This window comes from Aulostomus chinensis, chromosome 16, assembly GCF_037954235.1.
Source record: "Aulostomus chinensis isolate RoL2024-O1b breed Wild chromosome 16, RoL_Achi_v1.0, whole genome shotgun sequence".
Taxonomy (NCBI): domain Eukaryota; kingdom Metazoa; phylum Chordata; class Actinopteri; order Syngnathiformes; family Aulostomidae; genus Aulostomus; species Aulostomus chinensis.
Genome location: NC_141335.1, coordinates 13013382 through 13034543, shown reverse-complemented (window position 1 = coordinate 13034543; position 21162 = coordinate 13013382). Strand labels below are relative to the sequence as shown.

General features: G+C 40.6%; 1 protein-coding gene across 4 annotated transcripts in view; it reads left to right on the top strand.

Moving 5' to 3' along the window:
• LOC147247551 (A-type potassium channel modulatory protein KCNIP2) overlaps positions 1 to 21162 on the top strand; it is a 108971-nt gene that overhangs the window by 80812 nt on the left and 6997 nt on the right. The window contains exon 2 of one of the 4 annotated variants that reach the window (XM_086181459.1): positions 20374 to 20472. The exons of the other annotated variants lie outside the window; for them this stretch is intronic. Coding sequence (XP_086037585.1) covers positions 20374 to 20472 — 99 coding nt within the window. The remainder of the gene's footprint in view (positions 1 to 20373; positions 20473 to 21162) is intronic. 4 annotated transcript variants of the gene reach the window in all.

The window sequence follows — 21162 nt, the reverse complement described above, 5'->3', positions numbered from 1 at the left end:
TATCTATTTCTTTCAGTGATAACAAGAAAGATCTTACTGCCACTTTGAGTTTTTCTTCTGTTCACTGCAGCGGATGCCAAGAGTGCCTTTCTCATGAGAATACGCCTAAAAACTCCACTACAAGAATCCTCACATGGTAACAAACCGTGGTAGCATAGCACATAAACAACACCCCCCTCCCCCTCGCAACAACTCTACTAGTGTCCTGGTGTCAAATTCTGAATCTCCTTTAAAATCCTACAAGTGAACACACAGCCTGGCGCCATCATACCTGACCGACCTGCTCTGTCTCATTTCCTACCCTTTTACAAATCTCCCAAATTAGGCAATGCACTTTCGGAGGCTGGTCGGCTCTTTCCCCTCCAATACTGACACAGTCGACAGCTCCGAGACCAGACACAAGACCCCTTTGTTCCTAATTGCCATCCTCCAGCTTTGTAGCGGTCCTGAGTAGCACTAGATTTAGCTTTAAACATTTGGTTTTACTGAGCTGTTTTGTTTCTTTTTATATGATTTTGCAGATATATATATTTTTGCACAGTGTTCTTGGGTCTGAAAAGGAATTGAATCTATTATGATTACTAGAAGAATCTTCTCCAGCATCACTTAGAGTCAGTATGTAAAGGACGTACAGTAAACTCAGCCTACAGATTCATGCTTCCTCTTGATGCTGCACTCTGATGTACCTGCTGGACTCCACCCAGTAGTCAAGGTGTGCCAACAGTCAAGTTCCCTTTGAAAACCTCCGTCTCCTCTAAGCAACGCTGCTGTGCACACACACATGCGCTTACGCAAACAATCTTTCACAAAACAGAAACGCAGTTTATAATCCAATTACACTCTGAGCAACTGTCATTAACATATATTGACCATTCTTTATGGAGAATGTCAGCATTATTACGTGTATGAGGCTGTGCCAGCTTCCCTGTGAGTACTTCAGTTAATGAATTCCCTCTTAAATGGAGGAGTCCAGATGGCAGCGTGTCCGCTTTAGTTAGACAATCATGAGAATCGTGTGTTCACCGGAGGGACTTGATGTGCACACGACTGTAAGTATATTGATGTGAAAAATCATTTCCACTAATGTGATTAGTAAATTGATCTGTTCAGCCACACTCTCATTCATATTCATCAGAAACCTGGCTCCCTCCATATTCTCTCCCGTGCTAAGCTAGCTTCACTCCTCTACTAGAAATAGATTCTTTTCATTATGCTTGACCTTTCTGATGGTGAAGTGCTGGCGACTGGTCTTTTATTTACCACTTCCTCTGGATATCAATCTGCTTGACTTCACTGCAGTTTACGGAGCACTTTGACTATTGCATGAAAACAAGAAAAGGCCCCAGAATCTTGAGATCTGTGGCTCTCTTATTGCAAAGATGCCCTTCAGGCAATGCAAGGTCAGCTTTGTAAGAGGGGGAAACACCACAAAACAAAGGAGATAAAATATTAATTGCAGTTAAACTGCCCTCTGGGGTAACTCTTGCCAAACTCATTTTGCAAGACTCACCCCGAGTCATTTTCCGGTGAGACAGAGCGAGACAATAAAATAAAGAGACTGTGGCACTCCCATTACTTAAATGAGCAGTGTTGCTGACCCTGCACTCATTAAACACACAAATATACATTGTATGCACATATTTTTTTTCTGGAGGAAGTTCAAAAAAAGCAAGGTGGATGTGTGTGAGGAGGATGCACATAGAACGTGTGAGGAACGTGTGAGGTTTGGAGGTTTACAAGGCGATGACAGATATAAAGCTAATGGCCAATGGTTGGACGGTGTTCTGCTTAGGTTTATGGGGTGGAAATAGAAGCATTGTTGTACGACCTGGTTCTCTGGTCTTAGGTGAGATGGCCCTATGTCTCAGAAAAGAGTACCTAACCACACAGCAGTTTCTCCTGCTTATTCCTTTTCTTAAAATATAATATAGCTCAACAATGGTTGGCTCAATTTCTATATACTTTACTTTTTACGAAGCAAGGTTTTTTTGTGTGTCTTCTTTGTCTTTGTATTTTTGTCTTCTGATGTCAGGATTTAAGTTGTTCAGATGTTAAGAAAAGTGATCATTGTGTATCCATCCCACTTGTTTATGTCACAGGTGTTTATATTTCATGCTGTGTATCAGTGTCTATACTATCAGGAGTTACACTGCAGCTTTCCTTGGTATTGCTGGTCGAGCTTTTAGCCTGAAAGTTATGGCATCTTGCCACATGTACTGTTCTCTGTTAGCCCTTGATTTCAGAATAAATTAAACTGGCACTGGGCTTGATGAGGTCTTGTATGTCTGGAACATGTTGCAGTGCTGCCTCATCACTTCTGAAAGGCCTTTGATATTCTAGTGTCTTCTCTCCTTGTCTTTGTATCGACTCAGACCTCATTTTTGCAGTCTGCCGTAAAACCAGGCTGCAGAACCCAGTGGCTGCTCCTGTTTCAAACACACCAGTTCACCTGAAAATTTGATATTGCATAACATTGTTTGTTATCATGATGGACATGATGTCAAACTCATTTGGTTCAGAATTCTGTGAAGGGACAAAGAGGAATTATAAGGACCCAGATTCAATTAAATCCTGAAGTGAAAAACAGGCTATTGAAGGACTGGATTCGTATGTTATTATTTGGTATTTCTGTCTGACACTCTAAACAAAGTTAGATTTCCAGTTTCTTGGGTACTTGCCTGCCCTGGAGGTGGCTCCAGGAGACATCATAGCTTCAGACACCAGTGTTCCTCTCAGCTGCCACGATGTCCGATATGCTCCTGCCACCTGGCTGTCGACTGCACCTCGCTGAGGTCCAGTCTTTGGATTCCAATTCTAAGATCCAGTCTCCAGGGTTAGAGTGGTGTGGTGTGATGTTGTGGCCCTCCAAATCTCTAAAGTTGTGGCAGTGCAAGTTATTAGAACCTGTGTAAGATAATCCCCAACAGAGACAGTCCACTCACCCCCCTGTTTCTCCCCAGTGGTCTGGCCATGCCTGTCCTGCACTGTAAGCCTGTTTGCTCAGCCTTCGTTCTTCTTCACTGACGCCTCTAGGGTCAACTTTGTGGGTGCAGGGTAGACAGGTGGGGGCCCTGCTTTTCCTCAGACCAGCTCTATCATCCAAGTCCTTCCTTCCACTCAAGGCCTCCTACCTACTCTTCTCTGGCCCTTGGACCACCTGTCTGCACCCCCCAGCTTCATTCTTAGCTCCCACATCTCTTGCGTAAATGTGTGTGACAATGCTCACTGAGATGTAGTTATAGTGTGTTAATATCTTTTGTGACAATAATAGTTTCTGGTCAATCATGGAACGTTACAGTTTGTATATCATCAGGCTCCTAAAAGGCTTTTTGCTAGGATCAGCACAATAAGTGTGTTCGGTGAGGAGAAATGGAATGGGGGGGGGGGGGTATAAGTGCAGGTAAATTGCTCATCGGTCAGCAGAAAACCCATTTACGTTCAAGCACGCGCACACACACACACACACACACACACACATACATACACACACGCACGCGCACACACACACACACACACACACACACACACACACACACACACACACACACACACACACACACACACACTTAGAGGCCCAACCGTCTACCCTATTGTAATTGCCCTTCAATAGATAGGCAGGCTAATGGAGAATAGTGTGTGTGTGTGTGTGTGTGTGTGTGTGTGTGTGTGTGTGTGTGTGTGTGTGTGTGTGTTGCATTGCTTCACACACTCTGAGGACTTCATAATACTTGACTGTGAGCCAGTAATATAGCCCTGACTACAGATTTTCAAATTCTATCTCAGTCATAAATTTCAAATGAATTTATTCATTTTTCCTATTTATTGTTCGTTATTGTTGTTCCTTTTGCTTTGAATGCTTGTTAGAAAAGTTGAATCAAGGGCAGGAGAATAGTTCCTGTAGCTTCTCTCAGCGGTTTGGACAACAAGTCTCCTGGTTGTGGCAAACCTGATCAACAATTATAAAACTGCAGTGGGCGTAATGGAGAGTGTCCTAGGTGTCCTTGTCTCAGTCTCTCTCTCTTGGCCCCCTCTGATGGCTGGCCAGCTAGAAGATGAGAGCCCGGGACAGAGGAGGATCAGACAGGGGACATTTAATCCACAATTCTCTCTATCCTGTGCCATCTCCCTCTCTCTGTGTTTCTCTCCCCTCCTCTGATGCTGTCCATCTACTTTGTTCCTCTGGCTCCCCTTCTGTCTTTTTGATTATACCAGGTGTCTGTGAGCCAGGTATTTGTCACAATGTGGGTGCATAAATTAGTGTACAGTCACAGTGTGGGAACTTGTATCCCTTTGGAGGTGTGAGTGTGTGTGTGTGTGTGGGGGGGGGGTAAACATGAAGTCTTTAGAGTCTACATATTGACGATGAGAAATATAGAAGCTTTGAGTTTGAAGTGTAAGGTTTGAGGAATGGCAATAGTACCTCAGTCTAACGTCCTCTGATGGGGATTGAAGCATGTGTGTGTGTGTGTGTGTGTGTGTGTGTGTGTGTGTGTGTGTGTGTGTGTGTGTATGTGTTCGGGGTTGAACGGCAAATGCTTTGTGCATAAAAAGAACTGAAGTTGTTGATGTTCTGCTACTCTTATTCTGACACGTGTCTGCAGGAAGACGATAACACTGAGAATGAACGTATAAATTCACACGCACACACACGCACACACACACACACATGCTAAAAACCCTGTCCTTGAAAATATCCCTTTCTAAAGTAGTAAGATTTGTATTAATGCAGATTAACTACTCATCTAAAGGTTTTTTTATTCCCTGTATTTGCAGCTTAACATTGTAAATGTTCCAGAAATGTAACTTGTTGTAATCAAATGCTCCTGGAGTTCGCAGGCAGAAGATTAAGTAACATTTTCTAAAATATTCTGCATCGGTGGGATCAAAGAAATAACAATCCATCTGCAAAAGTTTAAAATATACTTTTGCACGGAAACATAAAAAAATAAAGAAGCGTGTGCTGCAATAACTTTAACCCTGAAGACAAAAAGTGAGAAAGCATTTGCATTTTAAATGTGACGTGACTTCTTCCACTGAAAGAACTGATAATTATACATCTATTGCACTGCAATAAAAAAACATCAGCTACGCATTAACTATTTATACAGTCTGACCTGCAATATATAAAACAATTAGGCATTGAAGGCTTATTCTTGTCTTTTAGGGCCCCATTATCCCATGTTTAGGGATCTAAATAATTCACAGGAATAAATATGATTGGATTCTGTCCAAATTTAATGACAATGCAAAAATGGCAACTGCTTAACGGCTGCGCGGGGCTAATGCCCAGTCAAAGAACATCCACTAAAAGTGTTGGTTCTCTGACAAATAACTGACAAGCTGATGGATCTTTTTCTTGTCTTGCGTCTTCATATTGCTTTTTGATTTGCTGTGTTTGCCGTTATTCTGTTGTGCTTTCACGTGTTCTGATGCAGGCGAACGCAATTGTATGAAGGGGTGAAATTACCAGCGTGATTTTACCCCTTTTTTGACATGATGTGATTTGCCTCATATCACCAGCACCTGAAAATCAAAAGGCTGCACACAGGGACGTTATTCTCTACAATAACAGGAACTCCAGTGTTTCTCTCCACCCTTCTGGTTGAAATGGTCACTGTCCGTACACGGCACTTTCTTTTGTAACCCAACTGGCCACCGACAACAGTGTAATATTAAGTATTAAGTAAAGGTTTTTTTCCCGAAGCACTACACTCCACTTTCTGTTCTACCCTTTTGCCTGATTGCCATGATTTTGTCCTTACTAATCATTAGAGCTAGAGCCACGGCAAAGGGGGCCCTGGTTTGAATAAGTTTGTCAAGCTTGCTGATTTTTGTTCAATAGATGTAAACACAGCCTGTAAAGGATATAGAGAGCACAATATTGTTAGCAAGCATGCATTCATGTCATAAACGGGTAAATGTTAGATAATTAACTCAAACAAAAACATCAACAACAAAATCTATTCTTTTCTCAAGATAGCAGACGTGATTAGCTTGTTAGATCTGAGGTGTGTCAGCGATTAACATTCGTATTTTTTGGTGGTAAAGTATCAGGAGTTATAGCGAGGTGCTTGTGAATGAATGAAGGAATGAATTAACTTCTTAAATGTTATTTGTTGCGAACATGAAAAACTATATCATCAAAAAGGTAAATAAAGTAAGAACAGAGTCAAATCAAATCAGTAAATACATTTTATTGCATGCAAAGCACAGAAAGGGGTACGATGAAGGCCAGACTAATAGATTGCTACTCCTTTCACACTTCTTAATGTGCGCTACTGATTTTTACATAAGTAAAATTCTTATGAGTATCCCATCTCTTTTATACCCCACCCCCCCACCACAGCCTAACCCACCTACCTCAGTGACAAAATATTTACAGTGTGCACATAATGTCCACCTTCCTCATCGCTACACCTCTTAAAAAATATTGTTTTGGGGTATCTTTTTGATTTCGATTATACTTTTACTGTACATTGCCGTAAATCCACTCCACATATTGAACACATATACTTTTCAGTTTTGTTGGAACACAATGTATTTTTATTTATTCTTATTTTTTTTTACTGTCAGTACTCTTCTTACCTGGTCACTGGAAATGGACTTGGAAATAGAAAAAAAATATGTCACAAACTCTGGCTCCATAGCATTTATCTTTTTTATTGTGACAGCCTGCTGCAGGCCTTATTCTTGAATATAGTATTTCATATTGGAAGATAATATATTTCCAGCCTCCCTAACTCCTGTGTGGTCCACTGTAATGCTATTCCTAGTTGTCTCATCCATATGTTGCTTGGCCTTCACTCTCTTTCTTTGTTGTTTTCAACTTCTCATTAATGGAAAAGGTGTGCGTGGAGTTTGAGGTTATGTGAATTTGTTTGCCTCGTGTTGGTAAATGTTCTAGGTTGGCAACTTTATTGTCCTAACAGGGTCATGATTGATAAGTAATGTTGATTTACTGTCACTAATTCGAAAGCTGTTCACGCAAAGTCAGTCTGACGTACTCAAGTAAGGATAGTAAATGCATGTGCATTTGCAAACTGTGTATTTATGTGTAGGGTGGGAGTTGAGAGGAGAGCTTGACAAATCTCGAGTCCAGATTACATTTTCCAAATCGATCATGTTAGCGCTGGTTCCCAGCAACCAGCTCAAGATGATGAATGAAAATGTGAGAAAGCCCCATTTTAATTCAGGGGTTTCTACATCGTCTCGCACTATTCTCTCACCCCTCTGTCCTTTTTTTAAACTCGGCTCTCCGTCACGCACCATCCGGTATCGACAAGGGCACACAAGCCTTGCAGCAGGACTCAGCAGCATCAAACTTTCATGTTGGGCAGACAGATGCTATTATTCACTGTGTTTTACAACAACAGCAACAGGAGGCTAAAGGCTGCTGTCATTATGTCATTGATTTAACTGTCAATCTGATCTTCATTCACTGCTGCATCCCAGTAAATGTTTGCAACTTTGCTTCAGGCTGCTAGTTGATGGAGGTCCAAGTTTGGCCAAAGTTTAATGTGTCAGTGTCTTTTGCTCCCATAACCAAATTTTCTATTCAGCTGAATGTTGTACAAAATGTGATGTGACATTAATTCCCATTCAGATTTGTTGTCGTGCTCCTTTCCAGAACAAATCCGTCAACGTTTGACACGTCTAAAGGTCGAAAAGTTGAGATTTAAACCGTGTTAGGTGCTGCAATGTTTCTATCGACCCCATCGGGATGTTTACCTGATTTACCTCATGGCAGGAAACAGCAGAACAGTGTTTATGATATGATGGAAATATTTTTAGCCAATTGCTGTGAGCGACTCCAACCCAATTTAGATCGACATGCATTCTTTTGCTCAAAAACACGGCATGCAGTTTAAAACGTGCTAATCTAGGGCTGGGCAACAGCTTTTAATGCCATTTGATGAACTATAATTTTTCATTTGAAATGTTGTCATAAAGAAAATTAGAATTCATCTCGTGGTTTTGTGAATGTGAGTGTTTGGACATCACTAATGGCCTGTGAGCTCTCATTAGCCTCCAACTGTTTTGTCTGGTCTCTGGAGAGGAATTTAAATTAAGGACAATAACAAAGAGAAAAAGAGAGACGGCGGGTAAACAGGACAAGGAGGACACACTGTTGCGTTCCATATGTCTTACCTTACACTGCCCTCTTCAGGTGCAAGTGTTAATTGCTGCAATATGTATTTTAGAAGGTCAGTTTGTCCGAGCATGAACAGTCTTCAGTGTGTAGAAATGCTGCATGGTCATTTTTTTTTCTTCATTATTGAATAAAATCCTGACTCATTTCTAAATGAACAGATTTTTTTTTTTTTTTGCTCTTTAGTTAATGAAAAGTTTTCCATGAGTTTTTTTTTTGGACTGAAATACTGTTTTTTTCCTTTAAAAAAGGAACTGCTGTCACTTTCTTTTGTTCTTATTATCCAACTGCACAAGAAAAAGGATCTCCAGGTTTGTTTGTCTACGTGCTCGAAAAAAAAAATCTCATACCTAATATAAGAATTCTCTAAACAAGCGTCGCCTGACTTAGATGAAGGAGCTTGATTTTAAGATGATGTAATGTAATTCTAAGAAATCTTAATGAGCAAAATTTTTGCTTGCAGTATATTTAAAAAAAGAAATTGGAACAATTTTTTTTTTTTTTTTTTTTTTTGCTGAGATAAATACCAGATGGTTTTGTTGGAAAACCTTGGCATTTTTTCTCACCTTCTTACACGTGCGCTCAGCTACGTGTAAAATGTACAAGTTTATTTCCATATCTGTACAGATACTGTAAAATAATCTATTCCGCTCTGTTTTCCCTCAAGAGAAAACTCTCTGATCCTTCTATCTTACCTTCTAATAACAACTGTTATCGGCTCTCTGTAGTTCCTGCAAAAAGGAACTGAGACAGAGAGAGTCTGTTTTTTTGTCCCACATCGCCGTATTAAAAATATCCTCAAACACTAATGATCTATGCAAATGGATCTCTTTTTTCACTTATCTAATTGGAAACACACTAGCCAATTTTGAGCACCATTTGTCAATGACCTGCTTTGTGTCTCCTTCGCCGCACATGTACACACACACACACACACACACACACACACTTTTCTCTCTGTTGGACATTTTAATCAGTTTTGAGAGGAATAATTGCTCAGGTGGACGTCTAAATATGGAGATATTTCAATTACTTGGTGTGTCTGGCTTCAGGCAAAATATGCCTCGCTGAGACTAATCAACTAAGACTTATTAACCTAACATTGTATTACCGTCTGGGTGTGCGTATATATGTGTGAATGTGTGTTTGAGGATTATCATTCAGGCATTATGTCCACATTAGGATCAGAATGTGTCTTTAGTTGTCTTGTACACTCGATGGACTAATGGTAAATGGATTCAAGTTACTGTATGTAGCGCTTTTCTACCTTAGCGGCACTTAAAACGCTTTACAATGTCATCTCATTCACCCATTCACACACACACTCACACACTGATGGTGTGTAATTGCTCCCGTACTCATCAGGACCAATTAAGAGTTCAGTATCTTGCTCAAGGACACTTCGACATGGTCACCAGGGATGAGGATCGAAACCCTTCGACCCTTCGGTGGCTGGACGGCCACTGTACCTCTGATCCACGTCGCCCATAAGATAGATGTGAATAGGTTCTGCTAAAATAAGCAGGTGTTTTTTTTTAAATGCTTTTTCTAATTTCTTGCCATTGTATGTTGAAATTCTGTTCAAAAACAGGACTCAAATCAGCAAGGTTTCCATATCTGATGCATGTTGAAATTACATCCATCATGTTAAGCGATATATGCATTTGTTTGCCATTAGTTGGTTTTTTTTTCCCATCATTTACCAAAGAGAAGTTTCTCGTATCATTGCAGTTTTGATTTGATGACTCCATGTTGTCACTTTAGGCCAAGGAAAAACCATGAATCCTCTTAAGACTAGAGACGCAAAGGTGGGCTCCAGGATTTTGTTACCGTCAGACAGATTTCTCTGTTTCCATTTTAAGCTTAGAGAAACTAAGCTAAGCTAACAAGCTGCTACTGTAGCTCCTAATATGAGGCTGGTATTAGTCCCTCATCAATCTCTAAAGGATATAGGCCTCAAAATGAAACAGGCAGTTTGGCTTTCAGTAGAATGTCAAAAATATTTATTTAATTTGGTTTAAAGATTGCCACTTTTAGAAAACTGAATTGCATCATTTTTTCAATTAAATGTGCATGGTTAAATGAAGTGTAAAGCAGGCAGCTCATGGATGCTTGCTGAAGTATCACATTATATAATGTAATAAATTAGCATTCAGGCAGCTGGGAATTGGGAAAAATCCCATTTGGGAACAGCCCACAGCATTCGCAGAACAACAACAGAGCAGAAACATGGAAATCTGCTCTCTTTCCGCTGTCCAAACAGTAAAACGGTCAAAAAAAACATATCATCATGAATATAAAGCAACGCAAGCATGAATGAACCAGAAGAGGATAGTAGTTCAGTTAATTGCTGTCACGTCACAGTTGGGTAACCTTAAATAGCCGGCCAGAAGGTTAGCAACAGACAAATTAGCGACAGACAAGTCACTAGAACCGTTAGCTTTACATCCCAATCCCCTTCTCTAAATGAGTACAACTTTAATTAAACTTACTCGTACACAAGTTACTTCCTTTTAGTTTCACTACAATCACAGCCCAGTTGATAAGTTGTCAGACTTATTCCTCTGGGCTCTAGTTACAGTGTTAGGCTTATTCTAGCAAATTTATTGCTAAGTTACGGCATTGTATGTCAGTGTTCATTTTTATCTGGCCACTTTCCTCATGGGACATTCCTAGTTTCACAATTTCAGTGTGTTCTCAGTTGCTAACGAACACAATTAGGCTAAAGCAAATTATTTTTTTTTAGCCTAGTCAAACAAATAGGATGCTTTTGAAGCAGAGATTGTATGTATGTACCTGATCAAAAAAACCCGTTTTGAATTAAGGGTGTTTGATATCTAGATGTATTAACCTGCAAGTCATTCAAGTAAATGCAAAACAGTTCATTCCACAATGAAGTGAGTGGAAATTTATGTTACCATTAATAGAAAGCAACCGCAAGAATAATAAAAAGTTGAAAAGGTCCCTCACTCACAGTATTCCTGGAATCACAGAGATGTCATGTCTGAGCAAGGGTCTGAAAGAAATGGGAGTTAAAGGGGAGACGATAGTTTTTGTTGGTTTATTTGCAATATATTGATCTTACGTTTCTGCCAGAGTGTATGACAGATATCCTCATGCTTTATGTAAGAGGTAATGACAGACAGGCAGCGACCAGCCTTAATCTCCCGCACTTTCATCGCTGATGTGACTCTCAGACTGCAGGCTGTGTTTTAGAATTTACTGGCCTGAATGTGTCACAGTGTTTAGAAATGCAGCCCGTTTAATGAATCCCAACCAGAAATGTAAGCAAAATATCAGGCAGCACATGCTGTATAGAGATTAAAAAGGTCTAATAGTGAATGTATAATTTAATGGACATATTCTCATTTATGTTCTTTTAATTCATCTGAGTTTACACACTCATAAAGACACTTTTTAATAATGTCTGATCTTACAGTTCCATTAAAAGCTCTCACAGGTCTTCTTTTATTGCATTCACTGTACTGTAAAATGCAGTGATATACAAAAGTAAGCATCCCTGGGTTAAGTTTCTTTCCCTGACTGCAAAATCTTTGTGATTTTGTACATCAGAAAACACGTGTGTGATTCTGGTTGAGTGCAGTTTGATTCAGCTGCTCCCGGAGCACAGCAGCTATAGTTCCTGGTCTCACTGAAACTGAGAGAATCATTCATCAAAGTTGACAGATCAAGCCCTCCATAGACCCCACAATGCCCCCCCAGATTCTCCTTTAACCTCCTCTCCATTTTATGGCTTCAGGGAGCCTATCTACTCTTAGAAAGAGCTCGAGGCTCATGAGTAGCATATACCATCTTAAAGAATGATGCTTTAGAAATGAGCCTGGGACTAAATGTGGCGATCGACAAGGTCACAATCATCCATCATGATATATACATTTTTATATCACAGTAAATGTATTTATTATGATATAGTAGCAGAGTTTCCAATTAAGAAATGGTTTAAAATATTCATACTGTACTTCATCACATTGTACTGTGTTCTTTTTCATGTGGAACTGCCATACAAACAGAAACAATTGCTCGACGCTTCCTCCTGTTCTGTATTTTCAATTCCTCCCCCCTCTTTCATGTCTAACCACATTATGTTACATCCATAGCTGGATACTGGCCAGCCCCTATCCCCTCAGTTTACTCTGAAGCTTCCGTGCCTGCTTTAAAACCAGAGTTTTTGATCATTGAATGGATAATGAAGCCCAAAAGGTTTGGTTTCTTATTCAATTTCGCATCTTCCCCTCAATACCGATCTGACTCCACCTCAGCTCAGGTGCTGGTGCCGTCTATTCCTAAACCCGACTGGATGGACCTCATTTGAATCATTTTTATGTCAGGTTACATGCAGAAAATGATTTATGTGGCTCTTCGAATTGAGTTGGCAGCCATTGTGACTGAATAACTGACAGCAGACAGTTCCATAATGATATCAGTTTATCAGATTGGAGGTGCTTCTCTACCGCTATTAAGTGTATTCTACTGTCAAATCCAACCTTTACATTCTGTTGCAGAGGCCTTAAAAAGTCATATCTATTTCTGTTACACATTTCTGATTCGTTCTTCTCCATTGAAACGAGGGTGTTGGGATTTGAGGACTTGAACCTACTTTACAAACCGATACGGAGCACTTGACAACACGTTGACGTGGTATTGACGACTTGAGAGAAATTTTCATTTTTCCACGTGTTGAGATGTTACGCGTTATATTTGAAACACAATTGAGTGTTTTATTTAGTGCAATTTGCACAAACCTGACAACCCAGTAAAATGTGCAAGACCAGCAGGGGGCCAGAGGCTAAAGCGATCATGGAGGGCGCTGGTCCGTAAAGAATTCAGGTGTATGCTACTACTCAAAATCATGAACCTGACCGCCATAACACCTTCTTTGTAACTATACAGAACTCACTCATCTGTCTCGTTTAAGCTGACATGTTGGCTGGTCAAATGTTAGGCTACTGGGAAGGGATTTTTTTTTTAGCTTTTTAAGATTTGATTTCTAATATATTCATCATTTATTCAATTCAGTTCTCAAAAAAGAGCGATCTGTCTGGGAAGCGTCACCAACTAGATATTCCATACTATTAGCTAGCACTGGACCCATTGACAAACAGTGACAAACTCACCACTAGGGTATGCTGCTAAATATTTAGGCCATGCTTATTTCATCTTCTCAGCCTTGAGTTGATCCTTATCGTTTTGCTATTTTAATGCTCATTAATGCACGCACAATCACAACTAATGTACGTGTCCACGTTCGGTTTTTCCATGTCATTTTTGATCACTTGAGATTTTGCGATATCCCTGGACACGCAGCTCTGAAATAATTGAGGTTTAGAATGCAAAATGTGTGATCCTGGGTATTGATTGTATCTTCTGGCATCACATTGTTAAAATCAGTTAAGGTTAATCAATCCTCTATTGTGCACCAGGTAGTTATTACAGGGACTTAAATTGAGACTTGCACAGTTGCCTTTGACTTGTTGATGTATATCACTACTACCTCTGTAAAATGGCGTACTTGCTTCACATCATTATTTCATGTAAAATGCATGGTCAGGAATGCAGTCTTTAAAATTCTCTTGGTTTTGGATCTGGTTGCCAGCTGTGACATCACTACATCCCCACTGAAAAACGCTGCTCTGTAATTGCACATGCAGTACATGATATAGCCAGATTTCACCTCCAGGCTGTGTGTGTGTGTGTGTGTGTGTGTGTGTGTGTGTGTGTGTGTGTGTGTGTGTGTGTGTGTGTGTGTGTGTGTGCGCGTGCGTGTTTAGACTTCTTTACACTCGGGAGAGACTGCCACATCTGTGAGTTCATCCACAGTCGTCGCCTTGTCAGATGCGTTGGTTCTCTGCTGTCAGTCCCCTCCTTCTCCCGTCAGCGACTTATTCTATGCATCTTATCCTAATTTTGTCCTTCATTTCTCCCCTGCTACCTCTTTTTGTTTCATCATTTATTTTTTGAATGCAGTCCTCGATGTCCACCGGTTGCTGTGTTATTGTCTCCTTTCCCCTCCCTCCCCATCTCATCTCAGTTCATTACTCGCATCTGTCGTTTGCAACCCCTCCCTCTCTCTCTGCCCTCCCCTTCTAACCTTCATGTAGTACCGCTCCATTCGTTTCTCCTTCCACTACTTGTCTCCCTCCTCTTTTCCCTCCTTCACTCAGTCCCATCACTGACCCAATTAAACATGGGGAGGGACACAGCAGGAGGAGAGTGACAGAGGTAAGGCAATAAAGAGGAGAGGGAGGACACTCAGAGACAGTTTGAGAGTCAGCAGCTGGAAAAGAAGAGCCAGTCTGAAAAACAATAGCTGCCAACCTGCCAGGACACACACAGAGAATTGTCCGAACTTCACCTGAAACTTAAACAACCTTTGACAGCCTCGGAGGCGTGGGGTGGGGGGAGGTGGAGCAGCATGTAGACAATTCTGCTCCCACGCATTTACCATTCCCGATGAGGGAACGCAGAGAATAACAATCCACCTTCTGTGAGGAGAACGGGCGGGGTGCTGCCGTGCGGAGTTAGGATGGCCGAGTACCGGCATATAGAGGGAGACTGAGAGAAAAGGCTGAAGAAGACGAAGACGGTGCATTCCTGGTCGGAGCTGAGGGGGGGGACGTTCCTGCCCTGGGGCAAGAGAGAGATTTTGGGGAGAAGCTGAAGAGAGGGAGGGGGAGGTAAAGGATGCATCTGTTCTTCCAGGAAAAGTGGGAGGTGGAGGGGCTGCAGACTGTGGGCATCCTCCTGGTGGTCTGCAGCTCCCTCAAACTGATGCACTTTCTGGGTCTTATCGACATTTCTGTGGCAGGTAAGAGCAACGATGAGAAAGAGAGAGAGAGAGAGAGGCGTAGATGATAAACATGAGGAGGGTGCACTGGGATAAAAACGCTTGTATGAAGAATGGATGTCTCGGCGTGTTTGTGTGTCTCTGCAGAGTTTATCGGCATTCAGTGTTACAAAGTTATTATGGCAGTATTGATGCTCCTGTGTAGTGGATGTGTGAGCCTGGCTGCGTGGATGTGTTTGAGACTGGAATGAAAGTAAAAGACTGCTCCCATACCTCCCTCCAACTCACATATTTCTGCTGAATATCTGCTGCGTTTCTCACAACATTCTACACGAACACACTTGAATGAAGCATTCATTCACAACACTACAACATGCATAATCAGACATCCCAGATCATCTTGTACCTTAAACCTTAAATCTGGTTTAACATTATTTTTGGTTCTTTGGCAAGGGGAATTCTATCTCTTTTTAAAGTGGGTGTTACACGAACATTGCAGTTGTACAGTGTGCATTGAAACCACCCGGCTACTCCAGGCTAAAGCATGTATTATGCAGTAGTTAAACATGTTCCACTGATTTGAATATTATCTCCTTAAAGGGATTCTTTATCTAAAAAGTATATTTTGCCTTTAAAGTACCCACAACTAAGAGTCCTGAGCTCACAATACATTTTCTTCCCTTCTTTTAGACTCAAGAATGCAGAAAGAGTCAGCCATGTGTTTTTAGCATGAAGCTAATAGAGACTGACGGTTAACAACTGCAGAACTGTCCAAAAATGTCTGTTTACAAACTCTCAAATGCATCTTCTGGTACAATTCACGTCTTATATGTTCAACCATAGTCCCAGTATAATCGACAAACTCTTTGACTTAAGCAAAACAAACTCTATAGTTGCCGAGCAATTCTCTAAAGAGGCTAGGGAGCATCATTTGCTTCAAGCTAAATATACATGGCTACATTCTGGAGACACAAAGAAGTAAGGAGGGAGGGGAAAAAGAAGGAGCTGGAGAGAAAACCCCTCTTAGTGTGTTTAAGACACCGATTTTTGAGTGCCTTAAAGACAAAATACACTTTTCAGGTGAAGTATCACTTAAATTTGCTTCTGAACAGTCCCCCAACTCGTTGAATACTTCACTACAGTCACGTTACGAGTAAAAATGGACCAAAGGTGCATGAGATTGTATTCATAATGTATTCAATAAAATTGCAGTGCCACTTCTGCCATCACTAGGTGTCAGGATGGTATCACTGAACGGTCCCCTGTTGGCCCAGTCTACATCTCCATCATCAGTACTATATCACTGTGGCTCCAGGATTTGTTTCCTGCCTTCATGTGGAGAGATTAACTGGTTTCTCTTTACCTTGAGAAAAACCTTCAGATCTCTCTGAATCAAAAAGCTCCGTCAAAAGTTTGCTGGCTATTGCCATCAAGATAAAAATAGACTTGTTTTTGTTGTTTTTTTTTTGAAGATTTGTGATGGCCTGTCAGTGTACCTGAGGAAAACTACTGAACTAATCGCACAGTCCCAGTGTTCTAATGTCATAATGCTGCACAACAGCTGAAGAATACAGGATGTTGCTTTTTTGCTTTTTTTTTCCGCTGTGTCTTATGATAGAATTTCAGGTCTCGTAGTCAGTGCCACTAAAAATAAATAAATAAATAAATAAGAAAAACTAAAATGATTTGAGCTTCAAAGGCTGAAAAAAAACAAATGGATCACACATTATTTCAACAGAGCGATGTAACCTACTTGTTTTGAACACAAGACCACAGTATTCTGTTAATATTAGATAAAACTTCCATATTAGGTATCTATCTATGTCTCAGTTTGTAATGCTTAAAAGCAGCTGCAAAAGAGAGACAGCAGCCTAGTTTCTTCTCACAGAAAGACAAATGTGTTTTTCGTCAAATAATGGCTGTTAAAGAGATATGATTGAGTGCATGCATTTTTCAAAAATCAGGTTAATCCCTCTGAGACACTTTGCTAAGTAAGCCAGAGCATATTTACTATCCAGAGAATGAAGACATGTCATCGCTGGAGGACAAAAAAAAAAAAAAAATACAGATAAAGAAAGAAAGGAGACGAAGAAGAGATGTGCGAGGCAGAGACATAGAAATTGGAAAGGGGGTCTCTTGAAATAAGCATATTTTTGCTTTTCAGTAAATATTCTGTCATTAGCACACAGTGTTGAAGAGGTAGTAGTTCAGGCCTTTAAAACAGCCACTTAAATGTTGTCTTTTCTCATCAAAACACAACCAGAGTTGGGAAGGGTTTTTATTAAAAAAAAAAAAAAAAACAACAACAACTTATATCTCATCAAAACTGTTACATGTGATGTTATCACAAATTAAAGAAAAATTAAATAAGACTAAAAGTACAGCTGCTTTCACGCTGGCGTACTAAGCTTTACATGGTACAAGTAAGCAGTAGACGTCTCATCTACTCTGTGGTATTTATACATATGCTAATGCTAAACATATATCCATGTATGGAAATATGTTTTTTGTATGTGATCGACTCTTGATGAACATGATGGTAATGCATTAGCATAACAGTCACGGACATGGATAAGGATGAACTGAAGAGCAGGTTTTGAGGTGACTGGTAAATGTCAGTGCAAGATGAGATGAGACTGTTAGCAGGAAGAGCATGTCGACAGTGACTGCGTAGAAAGTGTGACACAATTGCAGTGCAGAGAAACTCCTCGTTATGAAGATGGTGGGTCGTATGAGCATGCAGGCACGTGAAAGTCAAACCAAAACCCATCTCTGAATACCAGGAGTCTATGCTGTTGTGGAGGAAGTTATTTGTTCACAGTTGTCCTTGACAATATTTTGATAAGTGGAGCAAGAAAACAGTAGAGGTGTGAATGACTGACCTCCATAAAAGCAACAGTGTGAACAGAGTTATTTGTTTCTACAAATCCACAAAAAAATTGTTCTTGGCGATCGCATTTTTAGGGCAGGCACGGTGGTGCAGTGGTTAGCACTCTCCCCTCGCAGCAAGAAGGTTTCGGGTTCGAGCCTGAAAAACCTAAGAGGCACGGGATCTTTCTGTGTGGAGTCTGCATGTTCTCCCTGTTCCTGTGTGGGTTCTCTCTGGTACTCCAGCTTCCTCCCACAGTCCAAAGACAGCAAGAGGGGACGAGGCTGATTGATACTCTAAATTGACCGTAGTTGTGACTGAGTGTGAATGGTTGTCTGTCTATATTGTTGGCCCTGTGATGGATTAGCAACCTGTCCAGGGTGCAACCCACCTCTCACCTGAAAGCTGCTGGGATAGGCTCCAGCCCCTCACAACCCTTAACAGGATAAGCAGAAGAAAATGGATGGATGGATGGATGATCTGCCAGCTTGTCGTGCCCCAATCTCATGTGTCACCTATCTGGTGACAATTAACTTCATAGAATTAATGTACTGTGCAACTTAAAGGAAATTTCTCTTTACTTTTCATTTGATATTGATTATCACACTGCCATTCAAAGGAATTCAGTGTACATTTTACTTGGCTGAGTTCTTTTTTCACAGTTTACACTCTGAATTGCAGCTGGAATAAAGTTAACTGTCAATAAAGCAGTTGTCAGGACTAACTGGCAGTCTCACACGACGCTCACATGAGCTTCCTCAGCAGATGACGTTGCCCATTTGTACATTTTCAAGGTTTATGAGCACTTTTTATGTTTACAACTCTTTAACAATCTAACCTCATAGTCACTTAAGAAATTCAACCACCACATCTCATCCACAACACTGAAATCATACATGTACACACAAGATTACAATTTCTGTGGGAATACTTGAGTAAAACTTAAGTTGTCAGTTACCTTTTTTTCATATGAACTTCTGTTGAACGTTTTGAACTTTGAATGTTGCAAACAAACACCAATGCATATTATTGCAATAGATTTGATTGACTTGCAACATAGAGTAGTTATCACCCCACCACTGTTGATATTAATCCAAAATACATGATCTGGCCTGTTCTAACTGAGCCCGCCAACCTCAAACCAGAGGGAAAAAAACAAGGATCATCATATAAATATGGAAAAAAAAATCCATCATGTGTAATGTGGCAAAAGTGAAGTAGCAGAAAATTGTGTTTGTCTTCGTAAAAAAATAAAAATAAAAATGCTATAAACTCAGTAAATGCTCATTCTTCAGGGCCTTCCAAGAAAAGGCTCTCAGAGCAGTTTTCCCAGCCACAGATTACTATCAGATGTCAAGCCTTTAAAATGATTGAGCTTATATAAGCTATTTCATGTATGTGGTTTTCTACAAAGAACTTATGTGATAAATTACAGGAAAAATAAAACATTACAAGGTTCATCACTTAGTCTGTTGACCCTGTGACCTGATCCTGATATAAGTGCTAGAAAATGGATGGATGGATGAAATGAAATAGAGATTGTATTTGAAAAGAGAACTAGAGGGGTACGTTGAGAGCGCAGACATCTGCCAAGGCCAATAAAATATTTTTCAAGAAATGAATGAAAATGTCTGGGTCCGTGCCAAACTGTAATGGGTTATTACTTGGCACACCCTGCAACCCCCTTCCACACACACACACACACACACATACACACCTTCTACAAATTGAATTTAAATAAGCCTTGTAATTTTTGTACAATCCTGCTATGTCAGACGGATTTGCACGAAATCACTTCCAGATTATGACTTTTCACAAGTACCTCTGACGTGATGACACGATGTTGTGTCACGGATGCTCGTTAAACTATTTGATATTCACTACTGAATCATGGCCAAAAAAATCATCCTTTTAGACACCCCCGAAAAGAGGGCGATGCATGTGCTGACAGCTGGACATTTGGTTTCCGTTAGGCTAAGTTATGACTGGAGAAAGAGCCCCCGAAACCAAGGGACACAGGTGACATATTTGAATCTTTTTTCCACATCATTGTGTCCTTCATACCTCAGACTGGTATGGTCCTGCTGAAAGGGTTGAGAGGCATGTTGCCATGGAAACTAAGAAGGAAGTATGTGAGTTCATGTGTGCAGTCATAAGGGCTATTAAAATATCGCCAATCTTTGCATAACAAAATAGGCATCAAGAGGTATATTTCTGCTGATAGATGAACTGATCTGGCAAGCTACATTCCACATGTCCTGGAATAAGGTAATGTTGAACAAAACGGTGGATGTGTTACAGCATCTTCAACATTTTACACAGTGACTGAACATGGCGTTGTGATACGTGAGTCTGATGAGGAACACTGTGGTTGCCTCCCATCGCTAGGCCAGGTCAGCGAGTGATTCTCAGTTTGTCTAAATGTCATGAATCATCTCATCTGTCTATTGCATGGTCTTGCAGGCATGTGTGCATGTGTATTTAAAAAAAAAAAAAGTTCAAATTGCGGTTTTGAGTGTCTAACCTTTGTGATATGGTTGGTGATTGCAGGTAATCCTTCCACCAGCCAAAGCAAAAAAACCATAAAGCAGCGATTCCTCAAGCTGCTGCCGTGCTGCAAGCCCTCTGCTGCCCCCTCAATCAGTCAAAGCAAGTGCTCCTCCGCTCTCTACACATCTCTGCTTTCTCTCATGTGTCAAGACACTTTAGAGGATGAGATTCATACAGACTGACTGACTCACTGTTAACCCAAAGCCAGAGAAACTCAACAAGCCACTCAAACTCTGCTGTTACTGCAACTATGATGAGTCTGGTTTGATTCCTTATTTAATGTAGGTGTTACTGACTCGGGTCCTGGAACGTGTGTGTGTGTGTGTGTGTGTGTGTGTGTGTGTGTGTGTGTGAGTGTGTATGTGTCACATACATTACCAGAGTTGCCAAGCTGATGGAGATTAAAGTGCACGAAAACGTAGTGGTTTGTAGAGGTTAAAGCACTTCCTTGACACAATCTCTGGAGAAAAAGCTGGAACAACAGAGTGATGAGAAATGTCTGTTAGGGACCGTGTCTGCGCAACCTTTAATCATCGTGACATCAAGCATCAGTGGTGCATCCCTCCCCTGCAGGTCCACAGGAGCTCTGTCCAATCTTCTGAACTTCACCTGAACAGATATTCAAGGTTCTGCTTTGTCATATGAACAATGCCTGAGCAAAGATGTGTGGAGATTGCTTGATCAACATACAAAAAGAAACACGCATCATTTCATAGAAATATTAAATTATTATTGTGGATACGGAAATTTTTTTTTTTTTAAATTTTCTACCGGCTACAGGACTGTTTG